Source organism: Schistocerca cancellata, chromosome 5 (genome assembly GCF_023864275.1).
Source record: "Schistocerca cancellata isolate TAMUIC-IGC-003103 chromosome 5, iqSchCanc2.1, whole genome shotgun sequence".
Lineage (NCBI taxonomy): Eukaryota > Metazoa > Arthropoda > Insecta > Orthoptera > Acrididae > Schistocerca > Schistocerca cancellata.
Window position 1 is genome coordinate 762,294,692 of NC_064630.1, and position 27,504 is coordinate 762,322,195.

The 27,504-nt window shown below is 41.6% G+C and overlaps 1 protein-coding gene across 8 annotated transcripts in view; it reads right to left on the reverse strand.

The window, feature by feature from the left end:
* The window catches only part of LOC126187883 (adipokinetic hormone/corazonin-related peptide receptor variant I), a 1,289,392-nt gene that overhangs the window by 42,656 nt on the left and 1,219,232 nt on the right, over positions 1-27,504 (reverse strand). For 4 of the 8 annotated variants that reach the window (XM_049929224.1, XM_049929220.1, XM_049929222.1 and 1 more), the window contains 2 exons: positions 25,700-25,826; positions 23,591-23,763 (listed from right to left, as the gene is read on the reverse strand). In XM_049929224.1, coding sequence (XP_049785181.1) covers positions 23,591-23,763; positions 25,700-25,826 — 300 coding nt within the window. The remainder of the gene's footprint in view (positions 1-23,590; positions 23,764-25,699; positions 25,827-27,504) is intronic. The other 4 variants (XR_007537802.1, XM_049929225.1, XM_049929226.1 and 1 more) reach the window with 2 other exon arrangements.

A 27,504-nucleotide genomic window follows, 5' to 3' on the forward strand; every position in this document is an offset into this window, starting at 1 on the left:
AAGATGAAACAAAGGCAGTGGAATGTACTGGAATTAGGAACTGGATTACAGATGGGAAATTAAAAGAAATAGGTGACTATTGTTATTTGTGCAGAAAAAATGACAATGGAAGAAATAGAGAGACTATAAAATGGAACCTTGCAGTAGCAAGAAGAGAGTTTGTGAAAAAGAGAAATCTGTTCTCATTAGATATAAATTTAAGTGTTAGGAAGTCTTTTCTGAAGGAATTTGTCGAGAGTGTAGTCTTCTATGGATCTGATATGTGGATGACAGAAAGTTCAGACAAGAAAAGAATAGAAGCTTTCGGAATGTGGTGCTACAGAAGAATGATGAAGATTGCAAGAGTAGATCAGAATAATTAATGAATAGCTACTGAATCGACTTCAGCAGAAAGGAAATTGTGGCACAATTTTACTAAAGGAAGGGATCAAGAACTCAACAGTTTGGCAGTCAAGGGTAGTGTGGGGGACAAAAGTAGTAGATAGGGACTAGGGTTTGATATTAGTAAGTTGATGCAAATGACTGTAGCTATGCAGGGATGAAGAGGCTTTCATAGTATGAACTAGTGAGGGGACTTCAAACAAGTCTTTGGACTGGAGACAATAACAACAAACAAATCTTCTGACAAAACCATTCATTTATTCATCTACGCATGATGTTTCTGCATGTTCCTCACCATGGTGATAGTAGTGGGATAAATCTGCTCCTGGAATATTTTTTGTTTGGGTTGTAGGTATTCAGCAGGAAGTATACATTCAGGGGTAAATTATCCCTCTCCACCTTCCCTTAACCTATCATGATGCTAACTTATTTATGACCCCTAAGGATTGATTTACCTCTATCAATTTAAATTGCTCCTGCCAAGGGAATAAATCATAGACCACCAAATATACCAGTTCACTTGCATGACAACAGTCCTTGGAAAGAAAAAAATATTTCTCCCAGTCTGCCACTAAGTGTTTTTCATTAGTGCAGGTATCTGGGTACTTGTCTGAGTATGTTAGGAATAGAATTTTCTTTCTTACAAAAATATTTCTCTGCTGTTGTTGTTGTGGTCTTCGGTTCTGTGACTGGTTTGATGCACCTCTACATGCTACCCTATCCTGTGCAAGCTTCTTCATCTCCCTGTACTTACTGCAACCTACATCCTTCTGAATCTGCTTAGCGTATTCATCTGTTGGTCTCCCCCTACGATTTTTACCACCCACGCTGCCCTCCAATACTAAATTGGTGATCCCTTGATGCCTCAGAACATGTCCTACCAACCGATCCCTTCTTCTGGTCAAGTTGTGCCACAAACTTCTCTTCTCCCCAATCCTATTCAATACTTCCTCATTAGTTATGTGATCTACCCATCTAATCTTCAGCATTCTTCTGTAGCACCACATTTCGAAAGCTTCTATTCTCTTCTTGTCCAAACTATTTACCGCCCATGTTTCACTTCCATACATGGCTACACTCCATACAAATACTTTCAGAAATGACTTCCTGACGCTTAAATCTATACTCGATGTTAACAAATTTCTATTCTTCAGAAATGGTTTCCTTGCCATTGCCAGTCTACATTTTATATCCTCTCTACTTCGACCATCATCAGTTATTTTGCTCCACAGATAGCAAAACTCCTTTACTACTTTGTCTCATTTCCTGATCTAATTCCCTCAGCATCACCCGACTTAATTCGACTACATTCCATTATCCTCGTTTTGTTTTTGTTGATGTTCATCTTATATCCTCCCTTCAAGACACCATCCATTCCGTTCAACTGCTCTTCCAAGTCCTTTGCTGTCTCTGACAGAATTACAATGTCATCGGCGAACCTCATACTTTTTATTTCTTCTCCATGGATTTTAATACCTACACCGAATTTTTCTTTTGTTTCCTTCACTGCTTGCTCAATATACAGATTGAATAACATCGGGGAGAGGCTACAACCCTGTCTTACTCCCTTCCCAACCACTGCTTCCCTTTCATGTCCCTCGACTCTTATAACTGCCATCTGGTTTCTGTACAAATTGTAAATAGCCTTTCGCTCCCTGTATTTTACCCCTGCCACCTTTAGAATTTGAAAGAGAGTATTCCAGTCAACATTGTGAAAAGCTTTCTCTAAGTCTACAAATGCTAGAAATGTAGGTTTGCCTTTCCTTAATCTTTCTTCAAAGATAAGTCGTAAGGTCAGTATTGCCTCACGTGTTCCGGTATTTCTACGGAATCCAAACTGATCTTCCCCGAGGTCGGCTTCTACTAGTTTTTCCATTCGTCTGTAAAGAAATCGTGTTAGTATTTTGCAGCTGTGGCTTATTAAACTGATTGTTCGGTAATTTTCACATCTGTCAACACCTGCTTTCTTTGGGATTGGAATTATTATATTCTTCTTGAAGTCTGAGGGAATTTCGCCTGTTTCATACATCTTGCTCACCAGATGATAGAGTTTTGTCAGGACTGGCTCTCCCAAGGCCGTCAGTAGTTCTAATGGAATGTTGTCTACTCCCAGGGCCTTGTTGCGACTCATGTCTTTCAGTGCTCTGTCAAACTCTTCACGCAGTATCATATCTGCCAGTTCATCTTCATCTACATCCTCTTCCATTTCCATAATATTGTCCTCAAGTACATCGCCCTTGTATAGACCTTCCACCTTTCTGCTTTCCCTTCTTTGCTTAGAACTGGGTTTCCATCTGAGCTCTTGATATTCATACAAGTGGTTCTCTTTTCTCCAAAGGTCTCTTTCATTTTCCTTTAGGCAGTATCTATCTTACCCCTAGCGAGATAAGCCTCTACATCCTTACATTTGTCTTCTAGCCATCCCTGTTTAGCCATTTTGCACTTCCTGTCGATCTCATTTTAGAGACGTTTGTATTCCTTTTTGCCTGCTTCATTTACTGCATTTTTATATTTTCTCCTTTGATCAATTAAATTCAATATTTCTTTTGTTACCCAAGGATTTCTACTAGCCCTCGTCTTTTTACCTACTTGATCCCACTTCATCCCTCAGAGCAACCCATTCTTCTTCTACTGAACTTCTTTCCCCCATTCCTGTCAATTGTTCCCTTATGCTCTCCCTGAAACTCTGTACAACCTCTGGTTTAGTCAGTTTATCCAGAGCCCATCTCCTTAAATTCCCACCTTTTTGCAGTTTCTTCAGTTTTAATCTACAGTTCATAACCAATAGATTGTGGTCAGAGTCCACATCTGCCCTTGGAAATGTCTTACAATTTAAAACCTGGTTCCTAAATCTCTGTCTTACCATTATATAATCTGTCTGAAACCTTTTAGTATCTCCAGGGTTCTTCCATGTATACAACCTTCTTTCATGATTCTAGAACCAAGTGTTAGCTATGATTAAGTTATGCTCTGTGCAAAATTCTACCAGGCGGCTTCCTCTTTCATTTCTTAGCCCTAATCCATAATCACCTACTACGTTTCCTTCTCTTCCTTTTCCTACTGTTGAATTCCAGTCACCCATGACTATTAAATTTTCGTCTCCCTTCACTACATGAATAATTTCTTTTATCTCATCATACATTTCATCAATTTCTTCATCAAATGCAGAGCTAGTTGGCATATAAACTTGTACTACTGTAGTAGGCGTGGGCTTCATGTCTATCTTGGCCACAATAATGCGTTCACTGTGCTGTTTATAGTAGCTTACCCGCACTCCTATTTTTTTATTCACTATTAAACCTACTCCTGCGTTACCCCAATTTGATTTTGTATTTATAACGCTGTATTCACCTGACCAAAAGTCTTGTTCCTCCTGCCACCGAACTTCACTAATTCCCAGTATATCTAACTTTAACCTATCCATTTCCCTTTTTAAATTTTCTAACCTACCTGCCCGATTAAGGGATCTGACATTCCACGCTCCGATCCGTAGAACGCCAGTTTTCTTTTTCCTGATAATGACGCAAGCCTCCCCACCAACGGCAAGGTCTACGGTTCTTGGGGGGGAATATTTCTCTATAGTTACAAAAGTATAGATAATCTTAGAATTCATAGAACTGAGGCACTGAGAACCATAAGAGAGTAAACCATACTGTTGTCAATTTTGACATTGTAGCATGTACACTCGCTCCTAGCATCTATTGAGTGTTGTACCCCTACACTCAATATATGAACATTGCCGGAAATCTCCCTCACTGATTTTTCTGATATTCACTGTCAAAAGGGCCCAAAGAACAAATTTTCATTAACTACACTGATACCTGTTTCTTTATAAAAGCTGGAAAATGTTTAAGGAATGCTCAATCATAGCCTCACGTTCCATGGTTTCAGTAGTCCAGTCTGTAAAATAACCGCAGAGAGTTTCAGAACCTTCAACTATCAAATCAAAAGTTGAAGACTGTGGTAACAATGTATAGTTAAGAAATTTTACAAATATGAAGTTTCCAGCAGGTTTCCATGAACTGTTGTTTAAAATATTCATTATTGAAGTCGTAAGAGGTCACCATTTTCTTCAACTCACGTTGAGGCGTACTGAAAATTGTCATTTTCCCATAGTTTGTAAAGGCCTTGCAAAATGTAGTGGACGGCATATCTACTACATTTCATACCTAAGGTTAACAGACAGTTTTATCTGAACCTCAAGAAGGAGTATGCACTTCATGAAAATCCTGATAGCAAGGACCATGAAGTATTGGGATATGTCGTAATAGTGTCAGTGACGCGTTTAGTATCCGTTCCTTATTTTTTGATTCTAGTTTCACGTTAAATACAGGCTACACAACAGTCAAAAACACTCTACTCCCACAAGCATTGAGTATGAAAGTTTTGTGGATTAACATTAATAATAATAACAACCCTAAATATTAATTAAGATTTCATAATATAAAATGGCTACATGATGTTTTATGAGAGATATAGAATGTTAAGAGTTGGTTAAAAAAACAAGTCAAACATAAGAGACTGGCAGTTTGTCTACAAATCAGATTTTCACAAACACCTATTTTTCTCAAAACATTGTTCCTGTGCTTTGGGCCTTATGGTTCTCAGTGGCTCAATTGTGATGAGTTTCTAAAACTCAAGCATAATCAGGGAAATCAGAAAACGAGAAGTTATATGATTGCCTTCATTTACTCACTCTAATTGTTTGGTTTGCATTAAAAATGAATACGTTTTGCTCTGAACAGGTACATTATTCAGTCATAACGAAGGGTTCTACAGTAAACACACTGTGTCTGTAGTGTTCACATATTTGTTGGGAACAGAGTGTAGTATTTTGGCGATAACAGAAAGACATTATTTTAAATCCATTTTGTATGTTAAAAACCTTGCAAGCATTAAGCTAATACTGAGTTTCTGTGGTGTTATTTGAAGGCTGTGGCTTGTAAATTTTCGTTGGCCAGATAGAGCAAACAGTTTACAACAGGACTGCTGATATTCGACCTTAGCTGCGTCGCAAAACCTTATGATGTTATAGAAATAATTGTCTGCAAATTTTCCAACTGTCTCAGGAGTTCTACTTTTGCAATATGTCAATACCTGCATTTAAATTTATTCTCTGAAAAACATATTGCAGTGGTTGGCAGAGGGCCCCTCATACATCGCAACAATTTCCTTCCATTTGCTGCTCTATTCGAAAATGGTGCACTCTAAAAATGAGTATCGGAGAGCCTTAGTATGAATTTTAAAATTGTGATTTTAATTTCATGGTCATTTCACAAATTTAATGCTGGTCGAAGTAATTTGTTACTTGACTTATTTTGAAACATACATTTTCATACTTTAACTGGTAAACCTCTACATGACCTGTAATTCTGTCTATAGTGTCTGCTAATGAAATTTGATAGATGTCTCTACAACAATCTCACACTTAATGAACCTATGGTAAAATGTGTTGCTCTGCTTTGGATCTTTGATATTATCCCTCTTAATCTTAACGTGGCAAGAGTTCCACTCTGAGAAGCAATACTCTTATTCTTCATGCAGAATACATTACATTTGTTTATGTTGAGAGTCTGTCGTCGCCTTGCATTTTGCTGCAAATTTCTGATACTACAACATCTCTATACACAACAGTATCAACTGTACACAGCCTTATGTCGTTTCTGAACTAATTTACCGACTCATTTACGTGTATTATGTAAATTAGCACGAAATACAGTATTGATTTGGGGATTCCCAAAGCTCCTTCCGTATCTCATTACTTCTCCAAGTTAAGAAAAATACACTGAGTTATATTTGCTAGGAAACCCTTCATGAAATCATAAAGCTGGTCGGATGTTTTATGAGCTCACATTTTTTCAGTAGATTACAATGCATAACAGTGTCGAATGCATTCCAGAAGTCAAACATGGCGCCACTATATTGACTTCTAGATCTGACAGACGATCAGAGCAAGACGAATTTCACACGATTGCCTTTCCACAGTTGGAGTGGCTAAGAAGATACTCAGATGGGCTAATGATGTTAAAAGTTATTCTGGGGATGGATAGTTGGAGTATGGTAAAGGAATCTGTTTTACAGCTTCTGAAGATTCTACGACATGAAGCTTTTGTTACTAAAATTACAAGTTTACATAACCACAACAGTAAAAAAAATCTGCGTGTGGCATTAAGGGCCGCAAGTCCGATCTGGAATGTTCGGCTGGCTGGTGCAGGCCTAGTTATTTGATGCTGATCCGGCCACTTGTGCGTCGATGATGACGGAATGATGATGAGGGAAATACACATATCCACTCCCGAGCTGAGAAAACTTCCGGTCCGGTCGGGAATCGAACCAGAAACCTCGTGATCAAGAGTCAGGAACGCTAACTGGAAGACAACTACCTGTTGACATAACAACCCTAAACAGGTGACTGAATCACAGTATCTATTCAACTGACCATGTAAAATATGAAATATTGATGTTATTTTATTTTAAAAAAAATTATTGTTACAGGTCAGCTTTTCAGATGAGCCCGTGTCCTCCATAGACGAATAAAGCAGACAGTATGTGAATACAGCTACAGATGAAGATTTTTCTTCGTTGTGTGTGTCACGAGCCATGACGCACTGAATATCAGCTATGCAGTGGGACAGAACTTCAGTGCATGGTAGAGGTAATCTTTATATTCCTGACATTCAATTACTTAACAACAATGCAAAAAATTACGGGGGTAGCCGCTCGGTCTAGGGCTCCTTATCACGGTATTTGCAGCTCTCCCCGTCGGAGGATCGAGTCCTCCCTCGGGCATGGGAGTGTGTGTTGTCAATAGCGTAAGTTAGTTGAAGTTAGGTTAAGTAGTGTGTAGGCTTATGGACGATGACCTCAGCAGTTTGGTCCTATAAGGCCTTAACACAAATTTCCAAATTCCGTTCATAAGTCTCCCTCTTCAGCTGAAGGACTGATCTCCTGATGACGACTTTTCATTCATGATGGAGAACCAAGTCATAAAGCCAAAACTATCACACAAGTCTCAGCCGAAAAATGGTACAAAAATTTTTTCCCTGCCTGGGAGGAGCCCAGACATGAACCTAATAGAAAAACTGTGGGCAATAGCGAAGCCAAACGTTGAAGAAAAACAATGGTGCACAAATGTGCTGACAAGCTTACAGAAAAATAATGATCATGGCGAAAGGCTGGGATACTGGGAAGACACTTTCTACAGTAGCGTCCCAAAGGTGAACGCTGAAGGGTCAGTTTTTGGCGGTAAAAACAATAAAACTCGTACATCACAACTAAGAATACCATCCACATAGGAATAAAGCAGAATTTTCACCGTAAGAAAATATTCCGATAAATTGTAAGAATAAGGCTTGAATATACTTGGATTTCCAGTGTGCTGTCTGAAGTCTACGGACAACCTCCTATACACTCTTGTATCGGAATGCAGAATCTGTTCTGAACCCTACACAGAGAAATGTGGAAATTAGTTTTGCTTCCAGTAATGCGGCTGTGAATTTCACTCTCACTGTTAACCGCAAATACTACTACAATTCTGTGTGTTGATGCATGAGTGTAAGAATCTCAACATTCCTAATGACCATGGCATGATCTGAGCCGGAACAGGCTAGGCATTTCTTTTTTAATTCGCTGTAACAAATCAGCACTGGAGATTTAAAGTAGCAATTAGCAAATATTAAATCGCAATGTACTGCAGTGGTCAAAATAAATGTTGCATATTCAAGAAACTTTAATACTGAACGTTGTGATCCATAAATACATTTTTGCATCAGTACATAGGCTTGTTTTTAATGTAATTCTAGGGGAAACTGTCCATGGCTTTACTTCGTCACCTGTAAACACTGCAGAACTTGTGCTGCGTGTCATTACGAGGGTTTTAGTAGTTCAGAACGGTTCAGAGATCAACATAGTACGATCAGAGGCTCCGCATAGTCACAGTAATGGAGCAGTGAGACCTGTGGACGTCGCAGCGAATGTCGCCGTGAGTCAAAGTTACGTCACTAGAATCTGGAAGAAGTTTCTAGCGACTCCGCATAGTCACAATAATGGAGCAGTGAGACCTGTGGACGTCGCAGCGAATGTCGCCGTGAGTCAAAGTTACGTCACTAGAATCTGGAAGAAGTTTCTAGCGACTCCGCATAGTCACAATAATGGAGCAGTGAGACCTGTGGACGTCGCAGCGAATGTCGCCGTGAGTCAAAGTTACGTCACTAGAATCTGGAAGAAGTTTCTAGCGACTCCGCATAGTCACAATAATGGAGCAGTGAGACCTGTGGACGTCGCAGCGAATGTCGCCGTGAGTCAAAGTTACGTCACTAGAATCTGGAAGAAGTTTCTAGCGACTTCGCATAGTCACAATAATGGAGCAGTGAGACCTGTGGACGTCGCAGCGAATGTCGCCGTGAGTCAAAGTTTCGTCACTAGAATCTGGAAGAAGTTTCTAGCGACTCCGCATAGTCACAATAATGGAGCAGTGAGACCTGTGGACGTCGCAGCGAATGTCGCCGTGAGTCAAAGTTACGTCACTAGAATCTGGAAGAAGTTTCTAGCGACTCCGCATAGTCACAATAATGGAGCAGTGAGACCTGTGGACGTCGCAGCGAATGTCGCCGTGAGTCAAAGTTACGTCACTAGAATCTGGAAGAAGTTTCTAGCGACTCCGCATAGTCACAATAATGGAGCAGTGAGGCCTGTGGACGTCGCAGCGAATGCCGCCGTGAGTCAAAGTTACGTCACTAGAATCTGGAAGAAGTTTCTAGCGACAGGCTCAGTCGAGGGCTCTTCACAGAGGTGGCCTCAGGAGATAAACTACATGTGCGCAGGACCTATATCTCTGTATAACAGCAAGCAGAAGCCCTCAACATAATGTTGCAGGTCTATGGTGGTAGTTCCAAACAGCTACAGGAGTGCACGTGTCAACACTAACGATAAGAGGTATGCTCCGTGAGCAGGGATTACCTCCCAGAAGACCCCTCAGGGATCCTCTCCTGAATCGGATTTGGAGAGGAGCTCGTGTCGCATGGGTACGAAGCTACTCTTTGTGGACTAGGCAGCAGTGGGACACAGCGCTCTTTTCTGTTGAGACCCACATCACTCTGACAACACTGACATTCGTGTGCAGAGGCGACGAGGACAACGTTTATGTCCTAGCTGTGTCGTAGACCGCCACCCTTATCAAGACGGTTCAGTGACGTTTAGGCGGTGGAATCACAAATGGTCGCAGGACCCTGCTTGTACCAGTACGTCGGAGGATGACTGGAGTAAAATGTCGAGACAACATCCTCGTACGCATCGTGCCGTGTTCGGCACTACTGCTATGTTGGCTATAGTCTCTGTCGATGCTGAGGCGATGAGGCGACATCTCTAACTGAAGTGTGTGGCCTGCTCTGTGCCAGGGTAGCGGTAGAAGGACAGCACTCACCCAGAACTGTCACCGCGGGTAAGAAGCAAGTGCGCGTCTCGATGTTTGCACGCTCAGCGCCGACCACTTGTTTACTTTGCTCTAGGCGGAGGGCACCGAGCTCTGTCTTACTGGATATCGCCACTGAGTATACTGGTCATGAGTGTACTGACAAGGGAAACTTCCCATCACTCCCCCTTCCCCTCCTCCGCCGCCCTTCCCTCCCCAAGATTTCATGGCAAGATGCCCCAGTGGGCAGCCCAACAAAAGCCGAACACAGATCAAGCATGAAAACAGGAACTACGAACAAAGAAGCAAAATAGAAACAGTGAGCGGTCCAGGCTCAAAATGTGCAACATCGACCTATATGATTAGCCACGGTGTCGTGGTTGTGTCGTTACGGTGTCGAGCTGCTAAGGAAGAGATCCGTGTCCAAACCTCCCTCAACAGGTGACTGCGGTGTGCAACGTCCAGTCACGGAATAGTGGGTGCGGTATTCCTTGATGGCACAGTGACTACCGAGCGGTAGGTAAAGGTTTTGGAAGATGATCTCATCCCCATTATCCAAAGTGACGTGGTTCATGCGCGACTCCATCGAAGCAGGAGAGTGTTTGATATCCTGAGGAGCACTTTGGGGACCTCATTCTGGCTCTGTGGTATACAGAGGCCACTGGCATGGGCTTCGATTGGTCGCCGTATTCTCCGGATCTTATACCGTTCACAGTGAAATACTAAGAAAAGACTTAAAAACAGTATTTACAAAGAAGAGACATTTAAAAATTATAATAATTTCTCTGTGTAAGTTTCGAGGGCAAAGATGCACTCGAAACAAAATGATCTAAAGACGACAAGGTACGCTCTTTTGTTAATTTTTTAGTCGTTTTCCATTTCTTCTTTTCTCTTGGTTGCGTGTAGACGGACATCTTGCAAGTGCTGGCAAATGTAAGCATATTTGTACTAATTAAGGACATAATATATTGATTTAAAGTTATTGTTCACTTTTAATTTGTAAGAGGTGGTCCCGATTTCATCTCCACCTTCCTTGAATTAACCTGCATTCGAACAATTTACAGTGCAACAATCGCAGCGGCCTATGCACCCAACAACGCCATTACGTGGTGATATTAACTTATAAAAAATTGGCGGATGCGAAAAACTCGCCTGCTATTAACATAATATACATTTTTCTCCACAGCCGCCCCATGTTGCAGAAAATACGTAGCTTTAAGATTCTTATTTTCAGTACAACGGCCGAGAGCCATAGCCAGGACTCTGACTACAGTGCAGTGGTTAACGGAGGTAAGAAAAAATACTCTCGAGCGTGTGTGGGCCGCAATTGTAATTAATAAGTAAAGATTTGTTTTGCATTAAAGTTAACTATCCGAGGAAATTAATATGAAAAGTTTATTCCATTGTCCAACTTATATGCTCATGTTTAAAGATTCAGCGAGTCTAACGTTCATTAACGTAACAAATAATTTCCACTGGAGATTAATATTGTTGAAGAAAGAGACAACTGCACAAAAGCATTTAATTGTAAATCAAAATTGAATGAAATATCATTTTGATTAAGGCCCACCACGTAAGTCCTCAACAATCACCATTACCAATCAATTTCTGTAGTAAACAATAAATTACGACGGCCGACGAACGCGAGAATCTGAACACATGTGGCTCCTTTTTGTGCAGTTACATTAAAGACAAGGTGTAAAGCAATAACCACAAAACCACTGCTGAGCTGTAAACAGCCACTCAGGAGGTCATCCACAGCATAGATGTTCCGACACTTCAACGGGTCATGCAGACTTTCGCTATTGCCAATGATGGTGGGCATATCGAACATGTCATAACCTAAATCCGAATATCTGTACTGATATTGACATGTTGAATAAAGTGTGCACGCCGTAGTTTGTAAGTAATTTACGTTTTTTCAGATAGTTCAATAATTGTCACTCTGTAAGTACCGCATGTTACCATTCCTGTGTTCAGTATTGGAAGTTTTGACTCTTAAATTACTTGGTTGTAACATAGTTCACACCCGTTTATTTGCTGTTTTCATTTCTGTGAGAGGTCTATGCGGCATTCCTCTACTCTCACTACTCAATGCATGTACTTGCGACGGTAACGTATTCTTACCACATAACTTCTATAACCAATGTTTGGTATGACAAATGATAACTTGCAAAAGAAGAAAAGACACGTCAATGACCGGTCGGACAGTTTATAGTTTTGTGAAAAAGAAAATGGGGCACGAGGGAGAAAAAAATTGTTCAAATGGCTCTGAGCACTATGGGACTCAACATCTTAGGTCATAAGTCCCCTAGAACTTAGAACCACTTAAACCTAACTAACCTAAGGACATACACACACCCATGCCCGAGGCAGGATTCGAACCTGCAACCGTAGCAGTCCCGCTGGTCCGGACAGCAGCGCCAGAACCGCACGGCCACCGCGGCCGGCGGCACGAGGGAGATTTGAACGCGAATCTCCCACTTTGCACTTCAACACCGCGACCACGCGACCATGACGCCTTGATTTTTGCAATTCGCTCGTTGTTGAACATCTTGAGCTTGGAAAGCTCACCTTCTTTTTGCTTCCTTTTTCACAGTTCAATAACCCTCCTTCCTCTTTTCATATTTGATCGTGTTCAGTTTTTACAGGCTGTCCACTGGGCCATCTTACCAGTGAATCTTCTGAAGGGGTGGGGTGGGGGGGGGGGGGGCGTGGGAGAGGGTTGCGATAGGCAGTTCCCCTTGTAAACATTCAAGTTTGTGAACGAATAATACGTGTAGAAATTGTCTAGCTTAACGGTATTGGGGGCTCAGGGTTTTTAGGTACCATGTAATGACAGTTTTGTCTCAGGTTATGGTTTCTGGCTGCCAAGTGCTGTAACTGTTCGTGAAGTAGTTGCTAGACTTGATGGCCCACGCGAGGCTTTGATGTACCCTCGGACTGCAGACGCATTCTTGTTATCTCGTCATAGCCGACTACAGCGTGTGTTACTAATCTGAGTAAAGTTGCTATCCGAACGTTAATTACTATTTGCGGATGTGCCGTTAGGCTCACCCTCATTACTGAGGCATTCATTTTTCCCTATGTATTGAGTGGTCGCTACTGCCGATACTAAATTTAAAACATGTACAGGGTTATTACAAATGATTGAAGCGATTTCACAGCTCTACAATAACTTTATTATTTGAGATATTTTCACAGTGCTTTGCACACACATACAAAAACTCAAAAAGTTTTTTTAGGCATTCACAAATGTTCGATATGTGCCCCTTTAGTGATTCGGCAGACATCAAGCCGATAATCAAGTTCCTCCCACACTCGGCGCAGCATGTCCCCATCAATGAGTTCGAAGGCATCGTTGATGCGAGCTCGCAGTTCTGGCACGTTTCTTGGTAGAGGAGGTTTAAACACTGAATCTTTCACATAACCCCACAGAAAAAAATCGCATGGGGTTAAGTCGGGAGAGCGTGGAGGCCATGCCATGAATTGCTGATCATGATCTCCACCACGACCTATCCATCGGTTTTCCAATCTCCTGTTTAAGAAATGCCGAACATCATGATGGAAGTGCGGTGGAGCACAATCCTGTTGAAAGGTGAAGTCGGCGCTGTCGGTCTCCAGTTCTGGCATGAGCCAATTTTCCGCGGGCTACGCGTGAACCTTGCCCGCACGCGTTCAACCGTTTCTTCGCTCAATGCAGGCAGACCCGTTGATTTCCCCTTACAGAGGCGTCCAGAAGCTTTAAACTGCGCATACCATCGCCGAATGGAGTTAGCAGTTGGTGGATCTTTGTTGAACTTCGTCCTGAAGTGTCGTTGCACTGTTATGACTGACTGACGTGAGTGCATTTCAAGCACGACATACGCTTTCTCGGCTCCTGTCGCCATTTTGTCTCACTGCGCTCTCGAGCGCTCTGACGGCAGAAACCTGAAGTACGGCTTCAGCCGAACAAAACTTTATGAGTTGTTCTACGTATCTGTAGTGTGTCGTGACCATATGTCAATGAATGGAGCTACAGTGAATTTATGAAATCGCTTCAATCATTTGTAATAGCCCTGTACAATACACAGGTTGACAATTATTGAACTATATGAAAATGAAGATAAATTAATTACAAACTACGGCATGCACACACTTTATTCAACATGTAAACGTCACTACACATATTCAGATTTTTGTTATGGCATGTTCGATATGCCTGCCATCATTGGCGATGATGAGGAGCAGACGAACAGCGAAATTCTGCATGATCCGCTGAAATATCGGATCAACGATGCTGTCAGCTCAGCAATGGTTTTGGATTTACTAGCTGTACACCTTATCTTTGATATAGCCCCATAAATAGGAGTCACAGGTGTTCAGATTCGGAGAATACTGCGTCTACTTGAGGCTCAAGCCAGTGGCGCCTGGGTACTCGAGAGCCAGAATGCGGTCCCCAAAGTGCTCCTCCATGCAATCAGACACTCTTCCGCTTCGATGGGATCGAGCTCCGTCTTGGACGAACAACATCTTGTCGAAATGAGGGTCACTTTGGATAATCTGGATGAAATTATCTTCGAAAACCTTCGCGTACCGTTCGGTACTCAGCGTGCCATCAAAGAATATCGCACCGATTGTTCGTGACTGGACATTGCACACCACACAGTCACCCGTTTACGATGAAGAGATCGCGAAATGCGGATTTTCAGTCCCCCAAATGCATCAATTTTGCTTGTTGACGAAACCATCTAAACGAGAGTGGGCTTCGTCGTTATACCAAACCATACTAATTCCCATCATACCCTGCGGCGAGCCGTGAAGTTTGAACGTCGTAACAGAAACCGTTCGGAAGTTATGACGATTTTATTTCATATACACTCCTGGAAATTGAAATAAGAACACCGTGAATTCATTGTCCCAGGAAGGGGAAACTTTATTGACACATTCCTGGGGTCAGATACATCACATGATCACACTGACAGAACCACAGGCATATAGACACAGGCAACAGAGCATGCACAATGTCGGCACTAGTACAGTGTATATCCACCTTTCGCAGCAATGCAGGCTGCTATTCTCCCATGGAGACGATCGTAGAGATGCTGGATGTAGTCCTGTGGAACGGCTTGCCATGCCATTTCCACCTGGCGCCTCAGTTGGACCAGCGTTCGTGCTGGACGTGCAGACCGCGTGAGACGACGCTTTATCCAGTCCCAAACACGCTCAATGGGGGACAGATCAGGAGATCTTGCTGGGCAGGGTAGTTGACTTACACCTTCTAGAGCACGTTGGGTGGCACGGGATACATGCGGACGTGCATTGTCCTGTTGGAACAGCAAGTTCCCTTGCCGGTCTAGGAATGGTAGAACGGTGGGTTCGATGACGGTTTGGATGTACCGTGCACTATTCAGTGTCCCCTCGACGATCACCAGTGGTGTACGGCCAGTGTAGGAGATCGCTCCCCACACCATGATGCCGGGTCTTGGCCCTGTGTGCCTCGGTCGTATGCAGTCCTGATTGTGGCGCTCACCTGCACGGCGCCAAACACGCATACGACCATCATTGGCACCAAGGCAGAAGCGACTCTCATCGCTGAAGACGACACGTCTCCATTCGTCCCTCCATTCACGCCTGTCGCGACACCACTGGAGGCGGGCTGCACGATGTTGGGGCGTGAGCGGAAGACGGCCTAACGGTGTGCGGGACCGTAGCCCAGCTTCATGGAGACGGTTGCGAATGGTCCTCGCCGATACCCCAGGAGCAACAGTGTCCTTAATTTGCTGGGAAGTGGCGGTGCGGTCCCCTACGGCACTGCGTAGGATCCTACGGTCTTGGCGTGCATCCGTGCGTCGCTGCGGTCCGGTCCCAGGTCGACGGGCACGTGCACCTTCCGCCGACCACTGGCGACAACATCGATGTACTGTGGAGACCTCACGCCCCACGTGTTGAGCAATTCGGCGGTACGTCCACCCGGCCTCCCGCATGCCCACTATACGCCCTCGCTCAAAGTCCGTCAACTGCACATACGGTTCACGTCCACGCTGTCGCGGCATGCTACCAGTGTTAAAGACTGCGATGGAGCTCCGTATGCCACGGCAAACTGGCTGACACTGACGGCGGCGGTGCACAAATGCTGCGCAGCTAGCGCCATTCGACAGCCAACACCGCGGTTCCTGGTGTGTCCGCTGTGCCGTGCGTGTGATCATTGCTTGTACAGCCCTCTCGCAGTGTCCGGAGCAAGTATGGTGGGTCTGACACACCGGTGTCAATGTGTTCTTTTTTCCATTTCCAGGAGTGTAGTTCAATAACTGTTACCATGCACTTGCTTGATTCTGCTGATTTATGGTAATATTACGTTGGCCGCATCCATTAGTGAAATACTGTACCGTGTTTTCTAATACTGCTTTGTTTCAGGTTTTATTTTGTGTCCTGTATGAAGGACTTGGAAAGCGAACAGATGAGTATCTGCATGTAACGAACAGAAGCTGCAAAATTAACGAGTACTGCAAAATCGATAATTTTGATTGAAAATAACAATTCTAATGTTGATCTGGCTGCGAGATGAAGTAAGCAAAATTTGCTCAATATACGATTATGCTCATTACTGGTTGGTGTTCTGAGTACAACTGGTGTAGATAACGACTTGTTAAAATCTATTTGGTGGTATCACTACTTACTTTTATGGCGGAATTTTCTTTTAAAATCGCAACATTAGCAGATTTATTATTATTATTATTCTGGATTTACAATGTGAGTACATTTTTCCAGCACCTATTCTAGATTACAGTAAGTCACTAATTATTGTTCTCCACTCTTCTCTATTTGTCCATAAATCTTCAGGAATGTTGTTCTTCCTCATTGCTGACTGAACTCCCTGTTTCCATGTATCAGGTGGTCGTCTCCTTTTTCTTCTTCCAATTGGTACCCAGTCGATTATGCATTTTGGTAGCCTTTCCTGTTCCATTCGTCTGATGTGTCCATATCATTTAAGTTGTTTGTGCTCAATGAAATCAATAACTGAATTTTTACATTTCATCTTGTCTCTGATTACTTCATTTCTTATTCTTTCTCGTCTTGATATTCTTGCTGAACGTCTCCAGAAATCCATTTCTGTGGCTAATAATTTTAATTTCAGTTGCCATTTTGTTGTCCATACTTCTGAACAATATGTAATAATGCTCCTAACTATTGTTTTAAAAATCCTTATTTTGTTATCAGTTGTTATGTGTTTGTCCCAGAGAATTCCATTCAATAAAGAGATTGTCGTCTTTCCAGAATTTATTCTTGATCTAATTTCTTTGTCCTGTTTCCCATCATTTGTAATTTTCACAGCTAAATATTTATATTCCTCAGTAGCTGTTATTGTTCCCATCCCTTCTTCTAATATTAAGTCTCCATTCACTCCACCAATTACCATGTACTTTGTTTTATTCATGTATACATTTAGACCTGATTTTTTATATTCTTGAATCAATTTTCTGGTCATATACTCTATGTCCTCATAGTCTTGGGCTATAATCAGTTGGTCATCTGCAAATTGTAACGAGTATATTGTTCTATCATTTATTGGTATTCCCATAGCGTGACATTTTTTCTTCCAATTCTGTAAAGTTACTTCTGTATATATTTTATACAATGTAGGTGAGATGCTACATCCTTGACGTAATCCTTTTGTGACTTGGAATCCATGTGATAGATATTTACCAATTTTTATTTTTGAAATAGAATTTTTATATAAATTTTGAATTGCTTTAATTATTCTTGGATTTATTCCTATTGATATTAAAGCTTTCCATAAACTGGATAAAGGCACACTATCATAGGCTTTTTCTATATCTATGAATACTAAATGTATAGGTTGTGCCCGAACCATTTTTTTTCCAATAATTTGTTGTAGGCAAAAGATATGATCAATTGTTGATCTTCCAGCTCTAAAACCTGCTTGTTCTTCAGCCTCCTTTTCTTTGTATTCTTGTTCTAACAAATATTTAATAATTCTTCCATATAATCTACTGAAGGTATTGGTCACTGTTATTCCCCTATAATTTTTACACTCATCTTTCGCTTCTTTTTTATGTATCACTGAAATATATCCTACTTTCAAATCATTTGGGACATCTTCCCCATTTAAACATCTTTCGAAAAGGTTTCTTAACAATTCCATTAATTTCTTTGTTCCTAATTTTAATAATTCTGCAGGAATACCTCCAATGCCTGTAGCCCTTCCATTCTTTAAAGATTTTATTGCAGTTTTTACTGTCTCTATTTCCAAACGGATGTAATTCTCTGCTTGTAGATCTATCATTTCATTATATTCAGGGTTTCCCAAGTATTCTTCCCTGTTTTCTGTTAATAAACTTTCAAAATATTTTTCCCAAGAGTCATGAGTAATATATTTAATATGTGTTGTTTCTTTGGAATTCCTTCTTAAATTTTTTATAGTTTTCCATGCTTCTGTGTTTCTTTTACCACCAATATAGGATTCAGTTTTTTGACATGACTGTTCCCAAACTTTGTTTTTTGCTTCTGCAACCTTTTTCCGGATTTTCGCTTGTTGTGCATTAAGCTCTATTTTATCTTGAAGATTTCTGGTATTTAACCATTTTAAATATTTTTCTTTCTTTAATTTCACTTCCTTTTTAATTTCTTCATTCCAGTAGTATAATGGATGGTTTGTACGTGTTTCTTCTGTTTCTCCTAAAGCTTCCTTGGCGGCTTCATGTAGTTTATTTACAATATAATGATATTGATCTTCTGTATTATCAAACTCTGTTTCTACCAGTTTTTCATCTAATCTCTTTTGATATAAAAATATTGTGCTTTCATTCTCCAAACTATTCAAATTATATTTAGGAATTTTGATTTCTGTTTGTATATTTTCTATAGGACAATTTCGATTTTCTTCAGTGCTTTTTCCTCTGAAGGGGAATAAAAATTTGGAATTTACCAAATAATGATCGCTAAGAGTTACCCCTCTATATACTCTTATGTCATGTATTTTTAGCCTCGTTTGCTGTTTAATTATAATATAGTCTATTATTGATTTTTGATTCAATGTATCTTTGTGCCATGTGTATTTACGTATTTCTTTATGTTGATAAAAGCCATTTAATATTTTCAATGAATTTTGTTCACAGATATCAATAAGTCTATTACCATTATCATTTATAACATTTTCTCCAAATGGTCCTATAATTTTATTTCCAATTTTACTTCCAGTTCTACTGTTAAAATCCCCTGCAATAATAATCTCCCTGGTTTTCCCGATATCCTCTATGATTCCATTTAAATTATTATAGAAATCATCCTTTTTACACATTGGTTCATCTTCGCTTATTCCATATACTCCTATAATAGTAATTTTGTATCCATGAATATCAATATTAGTTTTAATCAGATTTTCATCAATAGGTTCCCAGTTTGTGACCATTCTTTTGAATTTGTTTTTCATCAATATCGATATCCCCCGTTTTGCTCTTTGATTTTTTGGGAAACCACTATTAGCAGATTTATCAGCTGTAAAATTGCGTTACACAAAGTTTGGGACTTACGAATATTCTGTTTTTGTAGTGTGATTTCAGTTCAGACAACTTACTTGATGCTCTGGTGAATAACAATTTATTGCGTTCAATTGATTTTTAATTCGATCAACTTCTTTGCTGTAGGATCAGTAATTGTTTAAAGAGCATTTTAATAATCTTGAGCTACTGCTGGTATGGATAGCTACCATGTTTCAGCATAATAATTTCTTCTTATAAGATATTTGATGATAAAAGGCAGTTGTACTGTGGAACACACAACTGTAATTTGCTGATCTGTGAAAGTTTTTAAATAAATCTGTTTTATGTAATGTTATCTGTCAATCAATAGTTTCCAACATTTCCTAATCTGTTTTTCCGAAGGCTTCTGCACATTTGATGAGTACTTACTTCGGTGAGATAGGTCACCTCAGCATGCACATAGGGCATAGGCAACACATCAGTCAGAGAGGTCACCTAAGCATTGACAGAGAGTATAGCCAACATATCCGTCATAGAGGTCACCTCGGCATCGACAGAGAGTGTAACCAATAAAACTGTAGTGCCGAACACGGCACAGCATTGTGTCTCCATTTGGTGAACATATTAGAGCGCGATTAACGCTCATGGACGACGATGCACGCCACCACCGTCACAATCTTGTAAACGCTTTCCTAGCGGAGCGCAGAATCAGTCGGATGGAAAGACCTCCGCATTCTCCAGATCTCAACTGCGTTGAGAAAGCGCGAGCCGCGCTGAAATGTGCGGTTTGCAATCGTCCAGTCCCAGCACAGAGCTTACAAGGCGTCATAGAGCTCGCTGTTGAATATTCCACAGGCTTATCTGGACAATTTGGTACGGAATACGCCTAGCAGCATTCGAAAGAGGGCCAGTTGGTTCATAAACAATATGTTATGCAAGATGATAGTGAGAAGAAACTGTAGTGTTTCTAGCGGGATGTTTGGCAAGGGTTTTCTTTTTTATTAAGTGGAAAAGTGATTATCTTCTTTATTTTTGTTTTCTTATGACTGTACATGAGAGAACTATGTCATTTTTGTTTCCTATTATGCCCAGTATTGACAACGAAGCAGTCTGCAACATTTATTTTGACCACTCTACATGTAATTTGCCGCTGCGCCGGCACCATCGAACGTGGCAATGGGAACCAACGTGGAGTTGAAATTGGCAACCTTCGTGTCGACAGTCTTTTGTTTACGACAGCCAGCGACCTCAGTGGACTATAGTAAACCGTGATTGTTTGGTTCCGTAGCTGTGATCGGTTTGTATCGCCTTTTGTTTACGACTGCCAGCAGTCTCAGCGATTTAGTGGCACGGCGACGTCTCGTCTTATGCGCATCGATGAGAAATAAATAACGTAAGGAATGTTTGAAGATGAGCGTCTGTTATAATGCGTTTTTACGAAGTCTTGTTTCTTCAGTGTCGTAACCTATGCCACAGCTGACAGTCTTCCGAGCCGATATGTAAACATCCTTCCCCCTCACGCCCTTTTGCCCGCTGCGCTCAGAATATTTTCCTCTTTCCCTTCTGTGCACCCTTGTTAGAACATAGGTCGACGCTCAACTTTCAGAGATCGAGACTTGTGGTTTTTATGCCTCCGGGGGGCGGGGGGGGGTAAGAGTGGGAAGGGGAATAGGGGGAGCGGCAGCTTTTGAAGAGCTGCTTTCTGGTACCTAAAATCAGAGAAATTAAGCGTTGCTAAAGAAGCTTTGTCACATGTTTGGTTACCAAATTTATAAATTATTCTCACAGCATGTTTCTGTAGAATAAATACTTTTGTGGTCTTATCTGAATTGCCCCAGAAGATTATGCCAGCGGACTGTAATGAGTGGAAGTCTTTACAGTGTACCAGCAAACCCCTCAGAAGGCCAACAAAATGAGAAAAATTTCAGACTGAAATGAGATGTTTAGTTAATGTATCCATGATCGTTATCGTTCTGAATACCTAGGAATTGGGGAAATGGATTTTCGTTTAGTGTGTGTTCAAATTTTTGTATTTATATTACCAATAAGTCATTTTTATATTGCATAATAAGAGCGTTGATAAGATTAATGGTTTTAGTTTCACTCACTTCAATCTATTTACTCCCTATTTCCATCCTTAAAAACAAAGAGGTGAGATTATCTACAGATTAAGTGAAGTGATTTCGTGGTTTTGTCCTCTGCAGTTATTAAGGAGGGAAGAAAGAGTGCACTGCTAATGTAGCCGCGACCGTTGACCGAAAAAACACTATCTTTGAAACTTCCTGTAAGATCAAAACTGTGTACCCGACCGAGACTCGAACTCGGGACCTTTGCCTTTCGCGGGCTAGTGCTCTACCATCTGAGCTACCGAAGCATGACTCACGCCCGCTACTCACAGCTTTACTTCTGCCAGTATCTCGTCTCCTACCTTCCAAACTTTACAGAAGCTCTCCTGCGAACCTTGCAGAACCGGTCGGGCACACAGTTTTAATCTGCCAGGAAGTTTCATATCAGCGCACACGACGCTGCAGAGTGAAAATCTCATTCTGGAAACGTCCCCCAGGCTGTGGCTAAGCCATGTCTCCGCAGTATCCTTTCTTTCAGGAGTGCTAGTTCTGCAAGGTTCGCAGGAGAGCTTCTGTAATGTTTGGAAGGTAGGAGACGAGATACTGGCAGAAGTAAAGCTGTGAGTACCGGGCGTGAGTCGTGCTTCGGTAGCTCAGATGGTAGAGCACTTGCCCGCGAAAGGCAAAGGTCCCGAGTTCGAGTCTCGGTCGGGCACACAGTTTTGATCTGCCAGGAAGTTTCATATCAGCGCACACTCCGCTGCAGAGTGAAAATCTCATTCTGAACACTATCTTTGATCATTTGTAATTAATATTGTGTTTCTCAGAGGAAATTAAAAAGAAAAAAAGAAGCTGAGGGCATACGGGTGCTCAGGTAGTTCCCGAATACTCGCCCTCTTTCGGAACACGGAAGAACTGGGTCGATTTACTACTGCCCCAAACACTAACCAATGTTACGCGTTTAGCCCAGCTTCAACAACGGTAGGATAAAGTCAACAATAGATCATCTCTAGAGGAACGTTGCCACGGGCATTGTTCCAAATACAGGATGTATCAAAAAGAATCATACGATTAAAAAAAATCATAACTATTATGTTACTTGAGACATTGGAAAGAGCAAACTCTCGAGTTTTACATGGTTCCCGCTAGGTAGCAGCAGTGTGCGCCCACTTCACTTTTAGTAAAAATGGTGTCAGGACAACAGAAAGCGTTTTGTGTTCTACGTTTTGCGCAGTGGGGGTCAGTAATTGTTCAGCGTGACTTTCGTAACAGGTATGGTGTGGATGATCCTACAGCAGAGAGCATTACGCGATGGCATAAACAATTCCGAGAAACAGGTAGTTTGTGTAAAGGCAAATCGCCGGGCTGTCCCCTACACAGACGTCCAACGCATCCGCCATAGTTTCATAAGGAGTCATCAGGAATCCGCTTTCCCCGTGCAGCTCGAGAGTTCAACATACCCTCGATGTCCGTTTGGCGAGTGTAGCGTCGACGCTCACATATGAAACCATACCTACTGAACGATGGATCGGTCGCACTGTACCAAATGGTTCAGCCTTACATTACTGGCCTCCAGGGTCACCGGACCTCACTATATATAATTATTTCTCGAGGGGGTTTACAAAAGACTCTGTTTATGTGCCTCCGTTACCAACAACAGTGAATGAACTGACATCGCATAAACATCAGCTGTGGAAACTGTAACTCAAGACATGCTCGCTGCAGTGTGGGAACGGTTTGAATACCGCACTGACAAATGCCGTACATCTCAAGGGGGAGTACTGACCAACTATGAACAGGTACGAAAAAAATTTTTTGAGTTTGTCGTTCATAAAAAACACAAAAATTCATTGTATATGTTTATTAGTTTCAGAACTACAGACGTGCGAAATCGGATGATTCTTTTTGATACAACCTGTATTCTTACTTGTTGTATTACAAATGGTTCTGAATTTTCGATTGGCTCTTTTAAACAACACTGTAGCCGAAGAATGTCAGCAGATACGCTAGACAACGTTCGATAACAGTTTTATAGTAAGCAAGCTCTAACTGTAAAGGAAACACACAGAGCAGCTAATTTCCACACCACCATTCCAGTGTCCATGTTCCAAGACCCCACCACGGTTTGTAGCCTGCTGCAGTCAGTATGTGACTTTCCCAGTTCTTACACACAAATAAACAAGTAGCCTAGTGCAGCTAAATGCAGAATAAAAACTATAGAGAAGTGCCTTGGGCACGCGAAGAATGCACACCTGTTGAGGAGAGCGTGTTATGGTTTCTCACCTGCCCCCTGTCTGGTCGGGCACGGATGTTGAACACTCCGTACACAATGGGATTCATGCACGAGTTGGTGCTGGCGAAAATGAACAGTCCTTTCTGCAGGCGGAAATCTATCTTCATCGCAGAGTCTTTGTCAAACCACCACCTGCAACGAGTGAAAACGGATTCAATGCTCTGACGACTTATGTAACGAAGGGCGCGAACACACACAGACACACACACACACACACTCACACACACACACACATGAAAGGTCACAACCCAAAACTTATGTACCAGTTAAGTGTTGTTATCAAAGAATACTTTACTCCACAAAAGGAACACTGAGAAAAGCTATTATTATTTAACTTTTGCGGATCTTTACTGTGATTCATACTGAGCGGTAATGTCTGTCACAACTAAGAGACGACATGCAGTGCAGTCTAGTTTACAACACTCTTCTCTATATGTATTCCTCACTGGCCTAACCCACGAATCAGAGGTACATGTGACTGCAACACACGAGTAAGGTCAAATTATTTTACTGACCGATAATCGACTGTTTAACAAAAACAAATATTAAGCCATCTACGATGTGTAGTTTTATACTTTCGAAGCAAGTTTTTGTTGGCGAAAAACTCGACCGCTAGTTTCTTAGCTATGGCCACTCATATTTATTCTGTGTACAGGGTTTTGGACTCAAAAAAAGATGCATTTTTCCTAACAAGCAGTTTTCCAAAATTTTGGGTTAACGAAGTAAAACTGCACGGCAAAGAAATATAAACCTTTTCGTAGGTAACTGTCTACGGCTGTTAAATATTTAAAAACAAGAGTATTCCGGCCATGAGCTGTACAATTGTATGTTTATTATCTGCCGGTTTCAGCTACTACAACCACCTTCACAAGCGCAAAACAGGGTACATCTTCTGCGAAGGCAGTTGAAATAACTGAAACGTAGGGAATAAACATAAGCCTACAACAGTACAACTGCTGGCGCAAATATGCTTTTTTCAAAACCAAGAAATATGGTTACAGGTCAGTATGCAAAAAGATTACTTATTTGCTTTGAAGTATTTAGAAGTTACAGTCGCAACATGAGAAGTATCAACTGAAGAAATTCCAATTGTAAATACGTAAATTTGGAAACCCATCACGAACGGTAGCACGCGGTGTTTATGGCACTCTCAGTAAACGCTTGAAAATGGCTCTTTAATCTGAAAGTATAATTGAAGCCATGTCTTACGAAGGGCGACAATTGCGTTCACAGTGAAGATCACAACTTTTTTTTACCTACAAGCGGTTCCAATATGTGCTGGAGATCATCTTCTGCTCTATTAAATCTGAAAGTAGTTGTGTAACTAAAAAGAAGGCTTAATAAACATACAGACTAAGTAGAAAAACGTAGCCTTTATTCAACAAAATTATGACTGCTGTGCCCGCTATGCCAGTTAAATAATTTTACAAAATTACTTAAGAAACTTTTCTTTTCTTTTTTTCCTTTTTTTCCACAGAGACGCTGTATCATTACAAAATGAACACACACCCATGCACCTTGGATCCATTTTCCCCAAGAAGCCATGAAGGACAAACCCGTAAATCTTGCTGCGGCTTAAAAAATTAGCAATATTCTGTAAGACAATATTCGAAGACAAAGATATTCATTTGTTCGTACTTTTTATAAAAAATATTCTGCCTGTAGTTTGTAGCATGGGCAACAGAAATATAATATATTTGTTTCTATCCTTACGGATCCTACGCACTCCCGACTCAAAAGGGAAAGAGTAGCCGGCTGACCTACAGACAAGTAGTGTGTTTTGTCTCAGTAGCGAAACGGCCTGATACAAAAGTTACGTTGTGACAAGTATGTCCCGTTGCGTGTCCGGATAACAACCGTCTTTGTTTATCACATTTAAATTTGAAATACAATGGACACAAACGACGTTCATACAGTAATATGTTATTGCTACAATAATTAGAGAAATGTCGTATTCTGCAAGGAGCAAGAAAAGTGCAATTTACTATAAACCATCAAAAGGCCGTTAAGTTGACATTGGGCCATTGTTGGTTTTCACAGCCCGAGAGTAACTGCCTAAGAGGCTCACCATAAGCACATGATGTAGTACGGAGTCCAGCAGATGAAAAAGACCACCACGATGATGATGGTCATCTTGAGGGTCCTGATGCGAGCTCGACCCAGGAACCCCAGACTCGAGCGCCGGAACCTGTCTGCTGTGCAAAAAATAGAACACAGTTTGAATCATTCACCCTTTAACGAAAAAAGAACAAGATGATGAAAAAGAAAAACATCACTGATATGAAAGACATGTAAGCTACAAATAAGTGTTCAATAAGAAAATTAAATAACAGCCACTGTCTCAACCTAGGTCCCCCCCCCCTCCCCCCCACTCGCAAAATCTGCAATGATGCTGACACTACTTACTTCGCCAAGGCCAGACACCCACCTGTCAAACCTGAATTAGCTATACCTGTCCACCTTATTGACCATCCTGTCCATCCCACCAACTCCCTCTATCCACCCTCACCACTGAAGACATCATCCATTTCCTTACCATTGTCTTTCAAAATACCCACCCCTTCCAACGACACCACACCCTTCAGCAAATCTCCCTCGTTGCCTGAACATCTAAGTCACATACTCCCACAACCAGGTCCACTAGGTCTATTTCATGTTCACCTGCCTTGAAACCCTTACATAAACCTCTCCACAGCTAGCCTGTGCAACCTGATTCCCAGTCTCTCACTACAGTGCGAAGCACTACTGCATCCTATATAGCAACATCTACTCTCTACCCACCGACAATCCCCTTTTTAGGCATACCCTATCCCAATACAACATTGACACCTTCATCATTAACGAAATGTTGCACAACCACATGACACCATCCATGCACCTCCCTGTATCCTCAACCTATATTACTGCCACTGACGTCAACATTCATGGTAGATCCCCTGCAGAACTCTGGTGGTGGCATCATTTTACTGAATCCTTCCATGATGACACTCCTCCCATCCCACAACACTTCCATCCTGAAAGCAACAGCATCCCAAATGTCATCCTAGCATCTCCCAACCTCCTTGGATGCCTCACTGAATAAGTCCTTGATCCAAATGGAACTTACCATCTATCAGTCCTCCTCACCATATAAGACACCCATGTATCTTATCCCAATTCCATCCAAAGTTTGTCCACAACTATTCCAATCCCAACTGGAATGCCTATCAGGAATCCATAGATACTCAGATTGGAAGCCACCCCCTAACTTTCCAGCAACCTGATGATACACCTCATACTACAGTCTTCCTGCAACAATCCTTGTCAGATGCTACCTCTGCTCATATTCCTACTAAAGCCATGTACCCTCATCACTCCACTCTCCCACCACAAGCTTCTCTGTGAGCCCCATCACTTATGTCACTCCTTCCTTCAGACTCGTGACCAGAAAACACTCACACACCACTGGCAAATACAGCAGCACACTATAGATTACTCTATGCCAAAAGGCACTACAATTATACCAGACATGCAACAGTCCCAATGTTACACACCCATTAGTTCTTCCTAGTACTGGAAAGCATTCCACTGACTTATCTGGCATCCCCCACAACCCAATCCTTCACAACTGTCCCTCACCTTATGACCTGAACAAAGCCAGTCACTTTGCATCCTATCTCTCTGACATCTTCTCTGACGAGCCCTCACTTAGACTACTCCTAATTCCATACTGTCCACAAATGCACATATACCACAGTCCCAACCCTGGATTCCAGCTTCCAGTACTTGAACAACATGCTAGATAAAGAATTAAACACTCTATCAAAGCACAGGACATAAAAAAGTACTACACAGAAAACGCAACACATATCCTGGTCATGATAGTATTACCTA